Source organism: Geospiza fortis, unplaced genomic scaffold (genome assembly GCF_000277835.1).
Source record: "Geospiza fortis unplaced genomic scaffold, GeoFor_1.0 scaffold23, whole genome shotgun sequence".
NCBI classification, from domain to species: domain Eukaryota; kingdom Metazoa; phylum Chordata; class Aves; order Passeriformes; family Thraupidae; genus Geospiza; species Geospiza fortis.
Window position 1 is genome coordinate 2,736,161 of NW_005054303.1, and position 15,899 is coordinate 2,752,059.

At 36.8% G+C, this 15,899-nt stretch overlaps 1 protein-coding gene across 1 annotated transcript in view; it reads left to right on the forward strand.

Annotated features, from left to right (window-relative positions):
- The first annotated feature begins 234 nt into the window (after positions 1 to 234).
- AK7 (adenylate kinase 7) overlaps positions 235 to 15,899 on the forward strand; it is a 28,445-nt gene continuing 12,780 nt past the window's right edge. Inside the window, exons 1-12 of the mRNA XM_031066177.1 lie at positions 235 to 344; positions 451 to 646; positions 1,765 to 1,873; positions 2,848 to 2,942; positions 3,678 to 3,788; positions 8,277 to 8,360; positions 8,927 to 9,015; positions 9,541 to 9,631; positions 12,073 to 12,150; positions 12,886 to 13,035; positions 14,440 to 14,568; positions 14,864 to 15,020. Coding sequence (XP_030922037.1) covers positions 235 to 344; positions 451 to 646; positions 1,765 to 1,873; positions 2,848 to 2,942; positions 3,678 to 3,788; positions 8,277 to 8,360; positions 8,927 to 9,015; positions 9,541 to 9,631; positions 12,073 to 12,150; positions 12,886 to 13,035; positions 14,440 to 14,568; positions 14,864 to 15,020 — 1,399 coding nt within the window. The remainder of the gene's footprint in view (positions 345 to 450; positions 647 to 1,764; positions 1,874 to 2,847; positions 2,943 to 3,677; positions 3,789 to 8,276; positions 8,361 to 8,926; positions 9,016 to 9,540; positions 9,632 to 12,072; positions 12,151 to 12,885; positions 13,036 to 14,439; positions 14,569 to 14,863; positions 15,021 to 15,899) is intronic.

The following is a 15,899-nucleotide window of genomic DNA, read 5'->3' on the forward strand; positions in this document are numbered from 1 at the left end:
GTTCGGCCGGGCGGACAGGAGGGTCAGCTGAGATAGCTGCTGAGGGGAGGCACCGGAGCAATTAAAGGGATAAGATGGAGTAAAAATGAGGAGTAAAAATGAAGAGTTAGGACAGGAGGTGGGGATAAAGCCTGTCGGGGGAGTTCAGGCAGCAGCTGATCGCTGTGGAGGGCGATAACCAAGTTCCCTATGTTGCACCCCCTGCCCGAGAGGAGCCAGGGGCGGAGCGGAGGCATGCAGGGACTCGCCGGCACCCTCGGCTTTGAGGCGTGGGACGCGAGGCGAGCCGAAACATCCCAGCTGAGCCTGAGCAGTGCCGAAGGTTTTCCCCTCAATGGGAAGCTGTTTCTGAGGAGCATTACCAACAACAGAAGCGGGGCTTGTCAGACGGTCCTGGTGCCTTCTGGAGATTACGAGAAGCTGTGTAGGGCTCAATAGGTATTTGTATAGAAATGATATATCTTCTATATTGCAGTATTTATCCACCTGCGTTGTTGGGGCGACGCTTGAAAGCCTAGAAGAAGAGGAGGGAGATGAAAATGAATCCCCTGTTGAACCCACGAGCACAGGGGAAAGCTATGAAATAGTGGGTACTCTTTCTAAACCAGAGAGTGATGATCTACAGTTTGCAAAGGAAACGTATGCAGTAAGTATGAGTCTGATTTCAGATTGCCTAGACAACATTAGAAATATCATAGGTCATGTAAAATGACCTGCACTAATAAAATTTTGTTCCTACTGGAAGCTGTATACATCTGCTTTACTCCTGCTTCCTGCATGTGCTCTGGCTTCCTCTCTTCTAGGTCTGACACAGCAAATAGTAAAAGGAGGGAACTCAGACAGAAAATATATGATGTCCTCTTTATAACGTTTTAAAAAAATCTATCGTGATGATCCACAGGTGTGCTTTCTTTTTTTCTCAAAGCTTACACTTCAAGTATCTCTTATCTTTTTTTTTGTCTTTTATCACCATTTTGAAGGTAGTGATGCTGGACTCAAAGTTAGTGTCCTTCTTAACTGTTCACTGAAATCACAGCTTGCACTAGCAGCTAATTGTTCTGAATACCTACATCTTTGTATAAAGATGTGTATGCCCAGAGTTTAGTTAACTAAAAGAGGCTTGCTCTTGTGGATGTGATTGCTTATTGCTTGATTTAGTTTTCTGAAACTAGAAATTGCCTCTGTCTCAAACTGCTTGCTATAAACTGGTTGTTATTATTCTTCTTATTGAAGAATCTCTTCTGACATTTGAAAATTTTGATTCAGATGTCTATGCAGCTGAACTGTTCAATCAGGAAATTATACCTGGCAGTGTTTAGTTTTAACTGCTTTTGCCCAAAGTGTTTGCTGGATTTGCTCAAGTAATACAGATAATCTGAAAGTAATAAAAATTACAGGATGCTATCTTGCAAGGAAATTGACATTTTTTTGTGTCTTCTCTATTTTGCCAATGGATAGTTGTTTGAAATACCTGGATAAGTAGTAGATATTTTCGATGCTCACAAATGCACTAAAAATATGGATCCTAAAATACCATTAAAAGTCTCTATTTTTGATCTATGTTTATATGGACTCTAAATTAGAAATTTCAGCATTTAATTTCCATTTTATCAGCTTACTTGTATCTGACAGATGAAAGTTTTGATAACTATCTTATGAATAATTCCAACATTCTAGTCTTAGAAAACCACATACTATCCAGAAATTTGACTAGAAGAGGATTTTTTTTTCTCTAATGACAGAATCTGACTGTTTTTCCCTCAGGTCTCTTCTCGAGAAGAACTCTTAAGCCACTTGCTTGGGTGTGAAATTATTTTATATAATATCACTGAGGATGCAAGCCAAATTGAGGAAGCAACATGGGCTGCTTCTGGTTAGTATAGCTTTACCTGAACAGAAATTTGTTTTGTACGTGGCCATTAAAACTTGCCATAAATGTGTAATAAAATTATCATGGGTACACTTTAATATAAAATTGGGCTCCTTGATGGAGAAATGCTGCACAAATTACTTGGATAAATAGCAAAGAACCATGGAATGCACTGTCACATTCAGAAGGGAGAGAAGCTGACATGGAATTGTCCAACTCTTTAAATGGCACATCTTTGTAGGCAGTAATTTCCCTAAATAACTGTCAACCATCATGTCGTCTCTTTGCATTGGGAGGTGGGTAGAAAATTTGCTCCTGTGATATTCAAAGAATGTTTCAATATTTTATATAATTATTTTAAGTTTATTTTTCTTAAGTCCAATAAAAAATATTGCTAGCAGTCTTTTGAAAACTTTCTCCTTATTGTTACACCCAAATTCTAATAGGCAGCTGGAATCCTTTCAAGGTGAGAGTGCAATATGATTCTTTATATGACAGCTAAACTAAATTATGCTTTCTTCTTTATAATATGAACACTCAGACAACAGAATAATTTGTGTAACAAAAAATTGTTTAAAATAATTATTTTATTTTAAAATAAACTTTGTTTGCATTTTTTTCCTACCACAAAAACCCCCTACTTTTTATTTTCTTTCAGTATTTCAGCAATCAGTGAAGATTAATAGTTTTCTAGTATAGATTGTTTTGTTGGAAATTTTTTTCCCCATAATATGTAGCTCTATGACAATTATGTCAATTCCCAATAATTTAGTTTTTAGTTCTTTATTACCATTATTTCTCTATTTGTTCTCTTTCCTGATTTTTTATCTTTATTTTATATTAACTCAAAGAGCATTTGCTTAAAAAGACATCACATAGAACATTGGTATGAGTGTCTATCCAGGACCTTTATATAAAAGCAAAACTACATTTTGAATAATATAGTTTAAAATAAAATTTGTGCTTTCATTTAACAGCCCTTCATAAGGAAATAGAGACTTTTGCAAAACAAAAGTTATTCATCCTCATTTCAACAATAATGACCTGGGCAAATACCAAACCCTTTGACCCTGTAAGTAATATCAAAACATTAATTTTTTTCAATAGATGTTGTCATTTAATAGAAAATATTCATTACATTTAATTATACAATATAATTTGGGTGTGTACTTCAATGATAGCTGGTAAAATGAGCGGGTTTTTAAGATTCTTTCACCCTTATCCATTACTCACTGCCAAAATTGCTGGATGAAATTCACTGACAGAAAAGTTTAGCCATTGGGCTATAATGATACAGAAAGACATAAGGAGTTGCTTAGTGAAGAGGCAAGACAAATGCTAACCACAATATGCAGTGTCTTTCAGTCATTAAAAAAATTCCATATTCATTGCATATTTAATGAAATACATAATTAAACTGGATACATCTTTATATCGATATATGTAAAGTACTTTCAGGAGCAATGTTGGGTGCTTTGTAGTATGCTATTGCAATTCTCAAATTCAGTGTTACAGAAATAGAGTTTTTTCAACCCTGTGTAATGCTATATATGATAAAAACTAATGTTTTGTTTTAAATATAAAAAGTAATTTAAAATCTTTTACTGTGAAATTTGAAATTGAACTAATGACATTTTCAAAATGCTGAACCTCAAGCATCAAATTCAGAACCTTGACGATTTTCAAATGAAGACAAAGTTAAAACAGATTTTAAAATGCTTTTAAAGAACTTCCTTTAACTATCTAGACCTTAAAAAATTGTTCTGTTTTAGGAAATGTATATCAGTCACATTTTTTTTCTTCATAGGAAAATCCTGATGCTCCTTTTAATGAAGAAGATTTTCGCAAAAGAAGGTCTCATCCTGGCTTTGTGGATCACATAAATGCTGAAAAACACATTGCAAAACTCGGGAAAACTGTATGTATAGAACTTTTTTATAAAAATAAGCTGGTTTGTCTTCTTATTTAGAGCTTTATCATAGTAACAGAATTTATAAACTGTTTGAATAAGTTTTAAGAATATAATATTGTCCTTATAAATATGGATAACGCATATTAATAATAAAGTATAGTAGCATGGAGAATACTATAATGTCCTTTGAAACCCAAGGGTATGCATAATATAAATCCCAATTTCTTTTTTTTTTCTTAGGTAGGGATAAATCATGCTCATCTTAAAAAAATACTGTTTCTTTGGTTGTACCAGAGACAATCAAAGCTGGGGTCCATGTGGAAAGATTTGAGGAAGAAAGATTGTAGAGGAATGAGATATTAGTACTGCTCTAAAGAAAAGCAGCATCTTTAAATATCGGCAAGCTATGTTGGTATTGCAACTCATTTAAATACTTAGATGTTCTGGCCACACCTATCATGTCCTGGATAGTTTGTGCTCTTGGAGCAGAGGCCTTGTTGACTTTTGTTCCACCCTATAATTTACTTTAAAATCATGGCCATAGAGCTGACACAGAATAGCTAAAATATGTTATCACTTTATATGTTTTTAAATCCCCTCCTTCAGCTTTGCTTGCTTTGGTCTGATTAGGCCATTAATCTTACAAGAGAACAGACTATACCTCTATTTGTATTTAAGAACTATTATTAAATAAATACCAATAGTGGCTCAGCTTACAATTCAGGAAAATGGAAGCTGTTGTCATTAGTGGTGCAGTAGTGAGGAGGTTCAAAGACAACAAAATACACTGATGATGAAGGTGCCATTTGGTCATCCTTTTTCCTGTGTTGGAAGTCTCCCATAATCAATATAATTCAATGTCCATTTCAGAAATTTATCCAGCTAATAACAGAGTTTATTGTGAAAAAACTTTTCTCTGGTTTGAGCATATATTTGCTGTCTTATGTCCTGCTGAGAAAATAGCACTAGAAATTATATTCTATTCTACTGTGGATCTAATAATACAGAATACAAGTAAAAATTTGGTTTACAGCTTGAAAAAGCAGTGGTAAATTGTTTTTTCTCTTACTATGCTAACATGGATTTGTAAGACCATGGGATGAGTTTCACACCTGCAGTGTTAACAACATGAAAATTTTAAACAACATCCATCAAACCTTGTGTTAACTTCTGCCACCACTTAATACCCAGATGAATTATTGACAATTTTTGTGGCTAGTCCAAAGCACTGAGTCACTGCATACCAAAAGTATTTATATAATTAGCTTCTAAGTGTTTGCCAGGCTGAACTTCTGTTAAGAAGACAGATATGTAGCAGTTCATGATAAAGCAGCTTGAATATTTTCAATACTACCTGCTGTAACCCTTTCAAAAGGAGCCCCTTTGCTCCAGAACTCCAGTATCAGCACCAATGGGTATCACTGCCCCTGGATGGTTTCTGTCAGCACTTTGGAACAGGATGGCTCCAAAGCATCTGTTCTTCCCATGGAATCAGCTTTGGCTTCCTGTGATGGCTGAAGACTTCTGGATTACAGTCTTTACTCATTCCTAAATTCAGTGGTATCTAGGAAATATGCCATCAGTGAAAGAAATTACAGTATTATCGTTCCTTGCAAAGACCTCAGACACTAGAATTCATCAGCCAACCAGGTAAAAAAGCTCTTGCACCAAGAATAGAAGGTTTTTTGAGCCTTATTGCCTGTTCAGAGTGCAATTTAATGGAAGTTGTTTCTTAAAGCAAGATTTCACCTCTCTGCATTAGTGTACCTCTCACCTATTTTTTGATTAAAATTCAGTAACGGTCTGAGAGTTTAAGAATCTCTGTTTTTTATCACTAGCAATTTTTTACCTTTACCTTTGTGGCATTCAGGGCATTCAGGTTGTGTCACTTTTCTCAGAAGTTGCAATCTCGGGGGTCCTGCCAAATTCAGAATCCTTGGAGAAATATCTGCCTGCCAAAGGCAGAAAAGCTCTTCATCTCCCATCTCTGTTCTCAGTGGCATCATAGTTCCCGAATACATTTAGACCTGTTTCTCACTTCAAGCAATTTTTAAGGAGCAAGCAAACAAGCCAAAACAACCACAGCCCGGAACTGAGGATCTCAGCTAGAAAGTGACACCTAGTGGCTTTAATGAACAGCGCACGGGAACGTGACATTCCTTACCCGGGACTAAACGTGCCGCGAGGAACATCAACTTCTCTAAGCATTGCCCTATTTTTAAAATTACCTATAGCCAAGTAACATCAAGTAGTACCTTCTCAATGGGTGGCTTGTGACACTAAGTAGCTGTTGTTAGAGGAATTGAACCTGTTTTAGAGGTATGCATTTCAGTGAAATACATCACTCAGTGTCAAACTATGGTTTGTTCACACAAGGCAGGAGTTAGCATAAGGTACATGGAAGGAAATCCTGTGTTACATTCTTTTTAAGGGAGATGAGAAATAGCACCTTCTGTGCATTCAGAAGAGGCAGGTTTTTCCTGCTAGAAGGCAGAAATTACTATGCATCTTCTGGAACATGTTTGCAGTCCAAAGCAACCCGGGGAGCTGCTGCTCTTAGGTGCACACACTATCTGTCATAGAATTACCCAAGCAAACTCAGTATGTGTTAAGATCTGAGTAGTAAGAGATACCTCTACCCAAATTAAGGTGCAAATGAGACCACAAACTGAAGTCAATTATACAGATTTTATTTAACAATGAATATGAGGTAGAGAGATAGAAAGAAATAGAAAACAGAGGGCGGAGATCAAGCAGAAGATAGTCACCATCCAAGGATCCCATGGCATCATGTTGGTCCTTCTTCATACTGTGCTTCTCAGTGATGGGAGATAGTTCAAAACTTTTCCTTTTCATACATTTTAGCAAAAAAAGAAATCAATATTCATTGGCCACAGAGTTCTCTTAACCTATTGGTTAAATTATTCCCTCATTTCTGATGCTAATTAGTCCCATGCTCAGTTTTTCTCTTCTTTTGAGTTGATGGGTTTCTTGGGTGGGAAGGCCATAAGTTGGTGGTCATGACCATGCCCTGCCAGAATCACATTTTATGCACTTGGAGCTGATTTCAGCCAATTGCTGAGCTGGCTTTCCTTATAGCCAGTAAATTCTGCATTTTATGATCATTATCAGCATTATCATTCTTCTCCCCAAGCTTTGGTAATGTAAGCTTTATAATGTTTTGTAATAATGCATTGTCTAGGATAACACCACCTTTGTCTTATCTCAAGCTGCCACTGTGGTGGTTTACCTTACAGTCCAGGTTCCAGATATCCACACAGGCGTGTCCAGGAGGGCTTCAGTGATGGCTGGTGGTTGCCAACTGACCCATAACTAGGGGTGATCTTTGTTTGGCCACTGATACACATATGAGCAGTTGCTTCATGACACTGTGGCCACAGTGGGAATTTTTGTCCAGATGTGCTAACCAGGACATACTAACCAGATCACCCCGGGTCATGCCTGAAGTTAGAGATATTCTGCTATAGCTCCCTTCTGTGCTCATCCCATGGCAAAGTCCTCCTGTGGCCCTAGCAGTGTTTGAAAAAGGCAGCTGCCCTTACAGTGTGGAAGATCTTCTGTTATGTGTAGTGTCTTCTAATTTTAGTGTTTCTCGTGATTAACAACAAGCTGTTGAATTTAGTTCAGTTGAAGTAGTTTTTATAACAAAGTTTCACTTTCTAAGTATACAGATAAAGCCAAATAGATACAACACACTGACTTTGCAACTTGTCATCAAGTTACGTGGTGCTTTGCTTATATAATCAAAGATTGGCTAAAACCTGCCTTATTTTTCTGCTTCTAAAATATTATAAAGATGATAACAAAAAGTTCATTCCTCCCTCCCCCAAAAAATGATAGATCCCAAATCTGCACATGTATTCCCACTGTGATAAAGGCAGGTTCTTTTACATTTTATGATGAAGATATATAATGCCTAGGATATTTACAACATGAGAATTATTTAATAATTTTGTTTCATCTTAAAAAAATTTAAAGTGACTAATTCAAAAAACTTCTTCAAAAGCTTTTTTCCTTTATGATGATTTAATTTTTTTTTAATCCAGCATTTTCTGCTCCTTTAGACAGACAAATGCAAATAGAGTGTATTGAAAAAAATAGATTCAATGAATTTCAGAGTTATTTTTTCTTGAAAATAGGAAGTAGAAGCATGAGTTATCCTGATCACTCAATTGATTTACATAACTTCCAAATTTTACCTCTTAATTTTATTTTAGTTTTATAATCTTTGTTCAAATGTAGACAGACTTTTTTTGAAGACAGCTGTAGACAGCTTTTCTTGAAGGAAGTAATAATAATATGACTCAGGAAGCTACAGGATATGCAACAATTGATCTAGTTACAACTTGGAAGTGATACGGTTTGCACACTTTGTGTATTTAATGTACATGTATTCAAGAGTCGGTGTAGACCTGTATCCCAATTGCAGTACCAGATTTTAATGAAAACTTTCTTGCTGATTTCACTTTACAGAACAAAAAAAAGTTTACAACTTATGTTGTTGCCTCAGGACATCAATATGGAGCTGAGGAAGGACTCTTTCACTACTTTTTTAAGGTAGACATCCAACTACATTTGAAGGATCATTTAATTTTGAGGGGCAAACTGTACTGGAATTGAATCCATTTTTAGCAGCCTTGGCATCATAAACTCAATGCTTTCATGTGGAGAACTGTTTATTTGATCCTTTTGAAATACTTTAGCTACAGTGGAAGTGTTTTTCCTTTCTTTGGCTCTAATTTTTCTTAGATATTTCTCTAGTTTTTGAACAGTATCTCCATAAGTACTTTCCAGTGAGAACATGTCTGTCATGTAAATGGAATCCTGGGAAATGTCTTTCTATTCAACAGTCTCTCTTTTTTTTATTATTTTTTTTCCTTAGGGTGATAAAAAGTAATATTTGCCAAGATTAAGGAATAATCTTTAAAAAAAACCCTCTTGCTTTTAGTAGTTTGGCAATCAGTACTGCTCAAGAATGGTCTTCTTTACTGCAGTTCTGTTAATTATTCAATAAACTGAACTTTAAATCTTGAGTATACAGATTTGCCTAGTAATCAAATGTTCCTTTTTTAGCTCTAGTTAAAAGTAACCTTTTTTTTCTCACTTTATTCTCTGATTTTCAGATGTGTTGGCTTGGTGAGACTCCTGCAATACCTGTTTTTGGAGATGGCAAGAATATTATTCCAACCATTCATATTCGTGATTTAGCAATGTAAGTGGAAAAAAATTCTCTGAGCAATAATTGAAACCTAGCTAGATAACAAATCCACTACAGAGTAGTGAGGCTTTTTAATTGGGTGGGTTGGTTTAAAGTCACTTTTGGGCCCTTTTAACTGAGTCAAAGAGAGCCTTCACTTTCTCTAGAAGCAGATGTGCTTTCTGGAAACCTTATCTGACTGTTGCACTGGTGCTTTGCTTTTAATAAATGACAAATCATGCTCAGTCTAGAGTGTGATACCAGTTAACTGGCACAGAACTGGAAATGGATTGTGGACTCTACAGCAGACTAAGACAACATCTTTCACAGATATAGCTTTTTACTCTTTTTTAACTTCCTTCCAAATAAAATGTGTAGCTGTGCTTCTTTATTAAGTGAAATATGTATGAAAATGTCATGCTCTGAAATGTTCTGCAAGAATTTGCAGACTCTTGGTACTGTTTCATGAACTGCCTTTAACAAGGAAAGCCCTGGAAGCTTCTCCAAGTGCCAGTACGGGCTGTACTTGCTATGTTTCAGAGTGTTGCAGAATGTAGCAGAACACAAACCAGACTTTCAGTATGTGCTTGGAGTAGACTCATCGATGCACACGCTTCGAGAATTAATAAAGGTAAGAGAGTTGATAAAAGCATGATGTTTGAATTTCTTTTTTTTTTTGTTTGTTTTGTTTTTTTAGTATATCTGTGTGTAAGGTTTTAAAGCTATGTGTTTTACTGAAGTAGACATTCCTAGGTCTTCCTGAATTATCCTGGATAGTAAATTACATGGAAGATTACTCTGAAATCCTCTAAGACTTCTGTCCTTTAAACGAAGTAGGTTACTTGATCTTGCAGAACTAATTTTTGCAGTATTATCATTAACTTTAATAAAAATTTTACCTAAAAAATTTATGGAGAATTGTTATGGGATTCACAGAACTGTGATTAGATACTGAGTCTTTACCATGTGTTTCCCTTCATGTTGTGGGAGATATCTTGTTTTTCCAAGAGTTTTGAAATTAAGTCTAGAAGTAGTCTGATGCTGCTAAACAATACACTATGCTAGTGAGAGTCAGCTCATAGAACGCTTGCTCATGTAGATTGCGCAAATGTTACATAAGGCCCTGATGCTGTTGTATCAAAGAGAGTTTAATGAAACAGGGAGCTCACTAGAAGATGAAACCTGTGCTTTGGTCCAGGGAGGCATCCCAAGGAGAGTGGTTGGCGTCCTTTCATAAGTATAAGGTTGTTTAGAAATGCGAAATAGAGGACAGGGGTAAGTGGACAGTTCTTGGGGACAGGAAGTTGCCAGTGGAGAGGGTGCTACAGAGACTTCTCTTGGGAGGGAGCTGTTCCAGCCCAGGGGAAGACTGGAAAGGTGCATGGGAAAGAAACACCTCGAGAGTTCTAGTTGAAAATAGCTGAAGATTAGAAGAGAGTTTGGAACGAGTATCACATATGCCTTTTCCATGCTTATCTTCACTGGTGTCCACTAAGTGACATCATTGAAGCCAGAATGCTGGATTATTAGATCTGCTGTTGTTACGGTCCAGTTTAAACCCAGAACAGCAAAGAAAACTAAGTCTCTGTGTAAAAAGTGGAAAGAACTTTGAGGGTTCAAAATATATCCCAAAAACGTGATTAAAAGCAAATGAGGTTAGATGTTGGTGGCAAAAATTTGATATATTTTATTTAATAATAAAAGAGGCAAAGGGGAAGGGAAGGGAAGGGAAGGGAAGGGAAGGGAAGGGAAGGGAAGGGAAGGGAAGGGAAGGGAAGGGAAGGGAAGGGAAGGGAAGGGAAGGGAAGGAGCTAGGTGGAAGCATATCATCCATCCAAGGGTCCCAATGATGTCTCATTGCTCCCCTCCATATGGACTTCCTCTGGTGGTGAGGGCCACCACACAGAAGACTGCAGAATTCAGCAGGTTAATGCAGCTTTGGGCAGGTGGGAACTCCTCCGTGTCCCCCTTGCAGGGACCAGTTTGACACTGCCCCTTGCAACAGTGCGGATCTGTTGCATCATGATGCAGTGCTCTGGTGCAGGGTCTGGGGACCCCTTTGGGGGGCCTTTGATGGGCCTTGACACCCCTTCTGCTGTGGATAAGCTTTTCTCCGGGTGAAGGAGCCCTCAGCTGAGCTGGTCTGCACAGTGGAGGATGGGCAGTCACTGCCTCTCACCAGAGGCTTTTGCGCTGCACACCCAAAAAGTCTCCTCCTCCCCACACCTTTAGGTGCAAGAGTCTGTAAGCAGCCAGGCAGCTGATAGCCCTGGGGTTCGGTCACCCCTCAGAAGGTGTTAGGCTTGTGCTCTGTGAATGCATCCTTTTTCCACAGCCCTAAATTGTTACTTTATCTTATCTTCATGAGCGAGCAGTCCGGGGCCTCAGTAGGAGCTCCATTTCAGGATGTGGTGGTCTTCTCCACAGCCTTTGTAAAACAGTTTTTGCTACAATAGGCAAAAGTCCTTCATGAAAATGTTTAAGTCATAAAATATAGTATTTCAGTCTCTGACAATAGTCTACATAAATGCTCAAGATTTTATGGAATTTAGTGTGATTTAAATCTATTCTAAAGGGCTGTAGGAGTAACTAAGTTCTGTCTAATGATGAAATGCAAATGATATGCGGAGAGTTATCAGTAGCATTGATCTGAAAACCCTTCCCAATTGTTAATGAAGAACCTGAAGGAACCTGAAGTAAAAATGCTGGGAAAGTGAATATCTACAAATACATCTGAAGCACTAGGAATTTATTCATATATTTAAGAGCTTTATAAAGTTTTCTGTGGTTTTTTGTTTGTTTGTTTGTTTGTTTGTTTTAATTATAGGTAGTAAGGAAGAAGTGTTACTTAGCAATCAAAAGCTATTCAATACTAACATTAAAGTTAATATATTGTTCTTAGATCTATTTCAAATCAGTATCCTGATTTTCCAGGCACAGTGTAACATAAAATTTACAGCACATCTTTTATCTACAGAAATCCTATTCATTTTTTTTCCTAAGAATTTGATTTCTTAAGTGGTTCTGATGTGGATTTTTCTTTATTTGTTTCTTTGTTTGTTTTTCTGACAGTGTATCAGTAAAAATATTGGACCAGGAAAAATTGAGAAGGTTCCTAAAGAAAATGCATTCCTGAGCAAAGAGCTAACTGTCAGTAATTTGCTTTCTTTTATTTCTTCAGGAAAGTATTTAAACTTAACAGTATGATATAATGAAAGATATAATTTCTTTTTTCTTTATTTGACCAGGAAAAATTAGCCCCACAATATGCCTAAAAATATTTAAAGTGAGTTTAAATTTGGAAAATAAATAAAGTAAAATCTAGCCATCATAAAACACAGAATTTTGAAGAATTACAGCCTCATTTAAAAAATAAAACACTGAAGCTCTAATGTCACTGTTCCCCTTAGCATATGGGAGTGCTCTAACAAAACCTACACAAAATGATAAAAATTTTAAAAAGGTTAATAATGCAGTGCTACTAAGGCTGATGAACACAGACTACATAAATTACGTTGTATTCATCTATTTATCTGGAAGAAACTGTTCATAGGAGAAATAAACAAAATACAACCCAGATAGTTTTAAGGTGGCACTTGATAAATTTATAAAAGTGGGGATTCCTTGCAATTACATGAAAACTTTTCATTGTACAGAAAATTGTTTAGTGTTGCATGTTCTAATTTGAGAACACTCAAATACAATCATACATTGAAAATTAATATTTTTTAAAAGCTTAAATATCTGTTTTGTTTTGTATGTAAACCTTCTTTCCCAATGCTTTAATTCTTTCTGTTCTCTCCATCCATTCTAGTCTCTTGCTCCAGCTGTTCTTTTAACATGCATAGCTTAAGTCTGTAAATAAATGCAGCTTTGTTCCCCCAGCAAATGCAACTGGATATGTTGTTTGTGAACCTGCGAATGGAATCTCTTTATCTGAAAGAGAATTTCAACATTAACTGGTTTGCTGAGACAGGACTGATAGATAACATTGCTCAAGTCATCATGGAATACAAGCAAGCTCGAGGATTACTGGTAATGCTTTGGTATAGTATTTTAAACTGCTCTTCTCTCTTTATTCCCAATAGATATGGTTATATAAACACAAGTCTTAATTAAGTAAAAATACATAGAAGATGGATATAGATGCAAAATAAGTGAACATAAAAACTTAAAATTAAACTGAAGACATTAAATAAATGGCAAAAAAAAGAGACTGAGTTTTATTTCCTTTATGCCTAAAACTGAAATTCTGTAAATGTAAATTAGCTTAATGATGGAAAGCTGCTATTTTGAAGCTAGTTTCTTTATGCAGTATATGGCACTCTTGGTATATTTTGTCTCAGGAATACAATAAGTGTATCTTTTATTTAAACTTTTTTTACAATAGTCAATAGTTAGGTGAATATTTTGTGCCCTTTATATATTCAGTGAGTGTGGATATTCTAGTGCAATATAGCCTTCCTTTTACTCTGCTCTGTAGTGTAATTTGCTGGGCAACTTCATTATTTCCTATGTTAGCTTGATATTTAGATATTTAGATATTTAGAACTTCTGTATTCAGATGTATAGGTTACTGAAAGGTGCAGAAAATGTCTGTTTACATCCAAGTATCAATAAAGCTGTTTAGCATGTCTATATCTGGTTCAAACTTTGAATAAGAGTTAAAGGCATGTAAAAAAGATGAAGATACTATTGTTAAAAATTATTTATTGAAAGTCCCTCCATAGCTCTGAAAGAATTATCAGATCTGTGTTTTGGTTAAACTATTGCATCGCAGAACAAATGCATCTAACTAAAAAAACAGTACATACCAGGTAGCAAGGAGAAGTAAGGCTAGCTAGACTGTCTCTGTCACTACTCTATTGCAGAGTTTGTACTGTCAGATTTATTAAATTAAGATAGGCACTTAATTAGGTATGATTATGAGTTTATTGCATAACATATTTAGAAGTGTATACTGGGATCCTAATTGCACTTACGCATTCTCAGGCTAGGTAGGCTGAAATGAGACATCACTTAAGATTGTGATGGATCTGGAATTTTTGAAGTCAAAAGAATAATTTTGATGACAGCAACTCTATCTCAATTGGAAAGTAGAGACATTCCAAAATTCACTGCATCCTATCTGTGGGATCATGTCATCTCTTTGGATTATTCAAATATTAACTAGCCACAAAAAAACTGGTCTGTATGTCTACTAAATAGAAGCATGCTTTTTCTCCAACAGTAAATTTCATCATTTAAGTAACTATGTTACTTGAGACCTATGGGTGATAGAAAAGATATTCAACAAGAAATAAATAAATAAAACAAAAATATCCTTTTAGTTTTAAGTACAATTGCTATTTCCTATTAGTCATATTAAAAATATTGTTGCTTTTACAAAAAAGCATCTGTGCTGTTTGAATAATGTTATATCTTTATCCTTTTTTCCAGCCTCTCAAAGTTTTCATTCATGGTCCTCCCGGGTCTGGCAAATCTACCATTGCTAAGGAGCTCTGCAAACACTACAAGCTACATTATGTTAGGACAAATGATGTGATTTCTGAAAAAATTGCAGATCTGGTGTGTTACTGTTTTCTAATATTCCTGTTGTTTTAATTTCTCGGATTTTAAGATGTGTGGCAGCATTTAAAAATTAGTTATAATCCCATTATTTGAGAATGGAAATACCTTTTAATATACTGATCATCTCTGGCAGTTGCTCTGAAATCTTTTTAGAGACTGGATGTTGCTCAGTAACTCACTGTTCATGAACACACATGAAGGGAATTATTTTTTTCTTTTATTGCATCTGTGTATAAAGTAAATTTGGTTATGGAATTTCTGAGCCAACTCATATTTCTGTTCTTGTCATCAGGAGCAAATTGTGGCTAAAGAACCTGTCAGGGTGGAAAGAGAAGTAGAAGGAGAAGGAGAAGATCTTGTAGAGGAGGAGGAAGAGGAGGAGGGTGAAAATGTAGAAGAAGCAAAGGAATTCTTAGATGCAATAAAACAGAACATGCAGCAGAATAAAGGTAGGAAATACAAAGTATGATGGTAGGATTGAGGTAGCTAGTGCAACCCTATGCAAATGGAAATCAGGAAATAAATTTGTGTTCTAGACTTTTAGCTCCTATTAAAATCAAGTATCAACTGGACAAGGGAGAGGAAATACAATGAAGGATTTATGAGTTGAGATAAAGATAGGGAGAGATCACAAATAGAGTACAGGGCAAAACAGACCTGACTTGGGCAAAATACTTAAATATATTGCCAATCAAAATCAGAGAACCCACCCCTACCTTCTCTCCTGAATTTAACTTTATTAATGATTCTCTGCTTCCTCCCACCAGCAGCACAGGGAGATGGAGAATAAGGGTTATGGCCAGTTCATCACATGGTTCTGCTGCTGCTTCCTCCTCAGGGAGAGGAGTCTTTTCCCTGCTCCAGTGTGGGGTCCCTCACACTGCAGACAGTCCTCCACAAACTTCTCCAGTGTGAGTCCTTCCCATGGACTACAGCTTTTTATTAACTGCTCCATTGTGGTCCCTTCCACAGGATGCAGTCCTTCAGGCCTAGAAGGCTCCTTCAGGCTCTAGAGTGGGCTCCTCTCTCCATGGGTCTGCAGGTCCTGCCAGGAGCCTGCTCCAGTGTGGGCTTCCCATGGGGTCACAGCCTCCTTTTGGACATCCACCCACGCCTGAGTGGGCCTCTCCATGGGCTGTAGGTGGATCTCAGCTCTCCCCTGGACCTCCATGGGCTGTAGGTGGATCTCAGCTCTCCCCTGGACCTCCATGGTCTGTAGGTGGATCTCAGCTCTCCCCAGGACCTCCATGGGCTGCATGGTGACAGCCTGCTCACCCTGGGCTGCACCACAGCCTGCAGGTGGATCTTTGCTTTGGCACCTGAAGCAC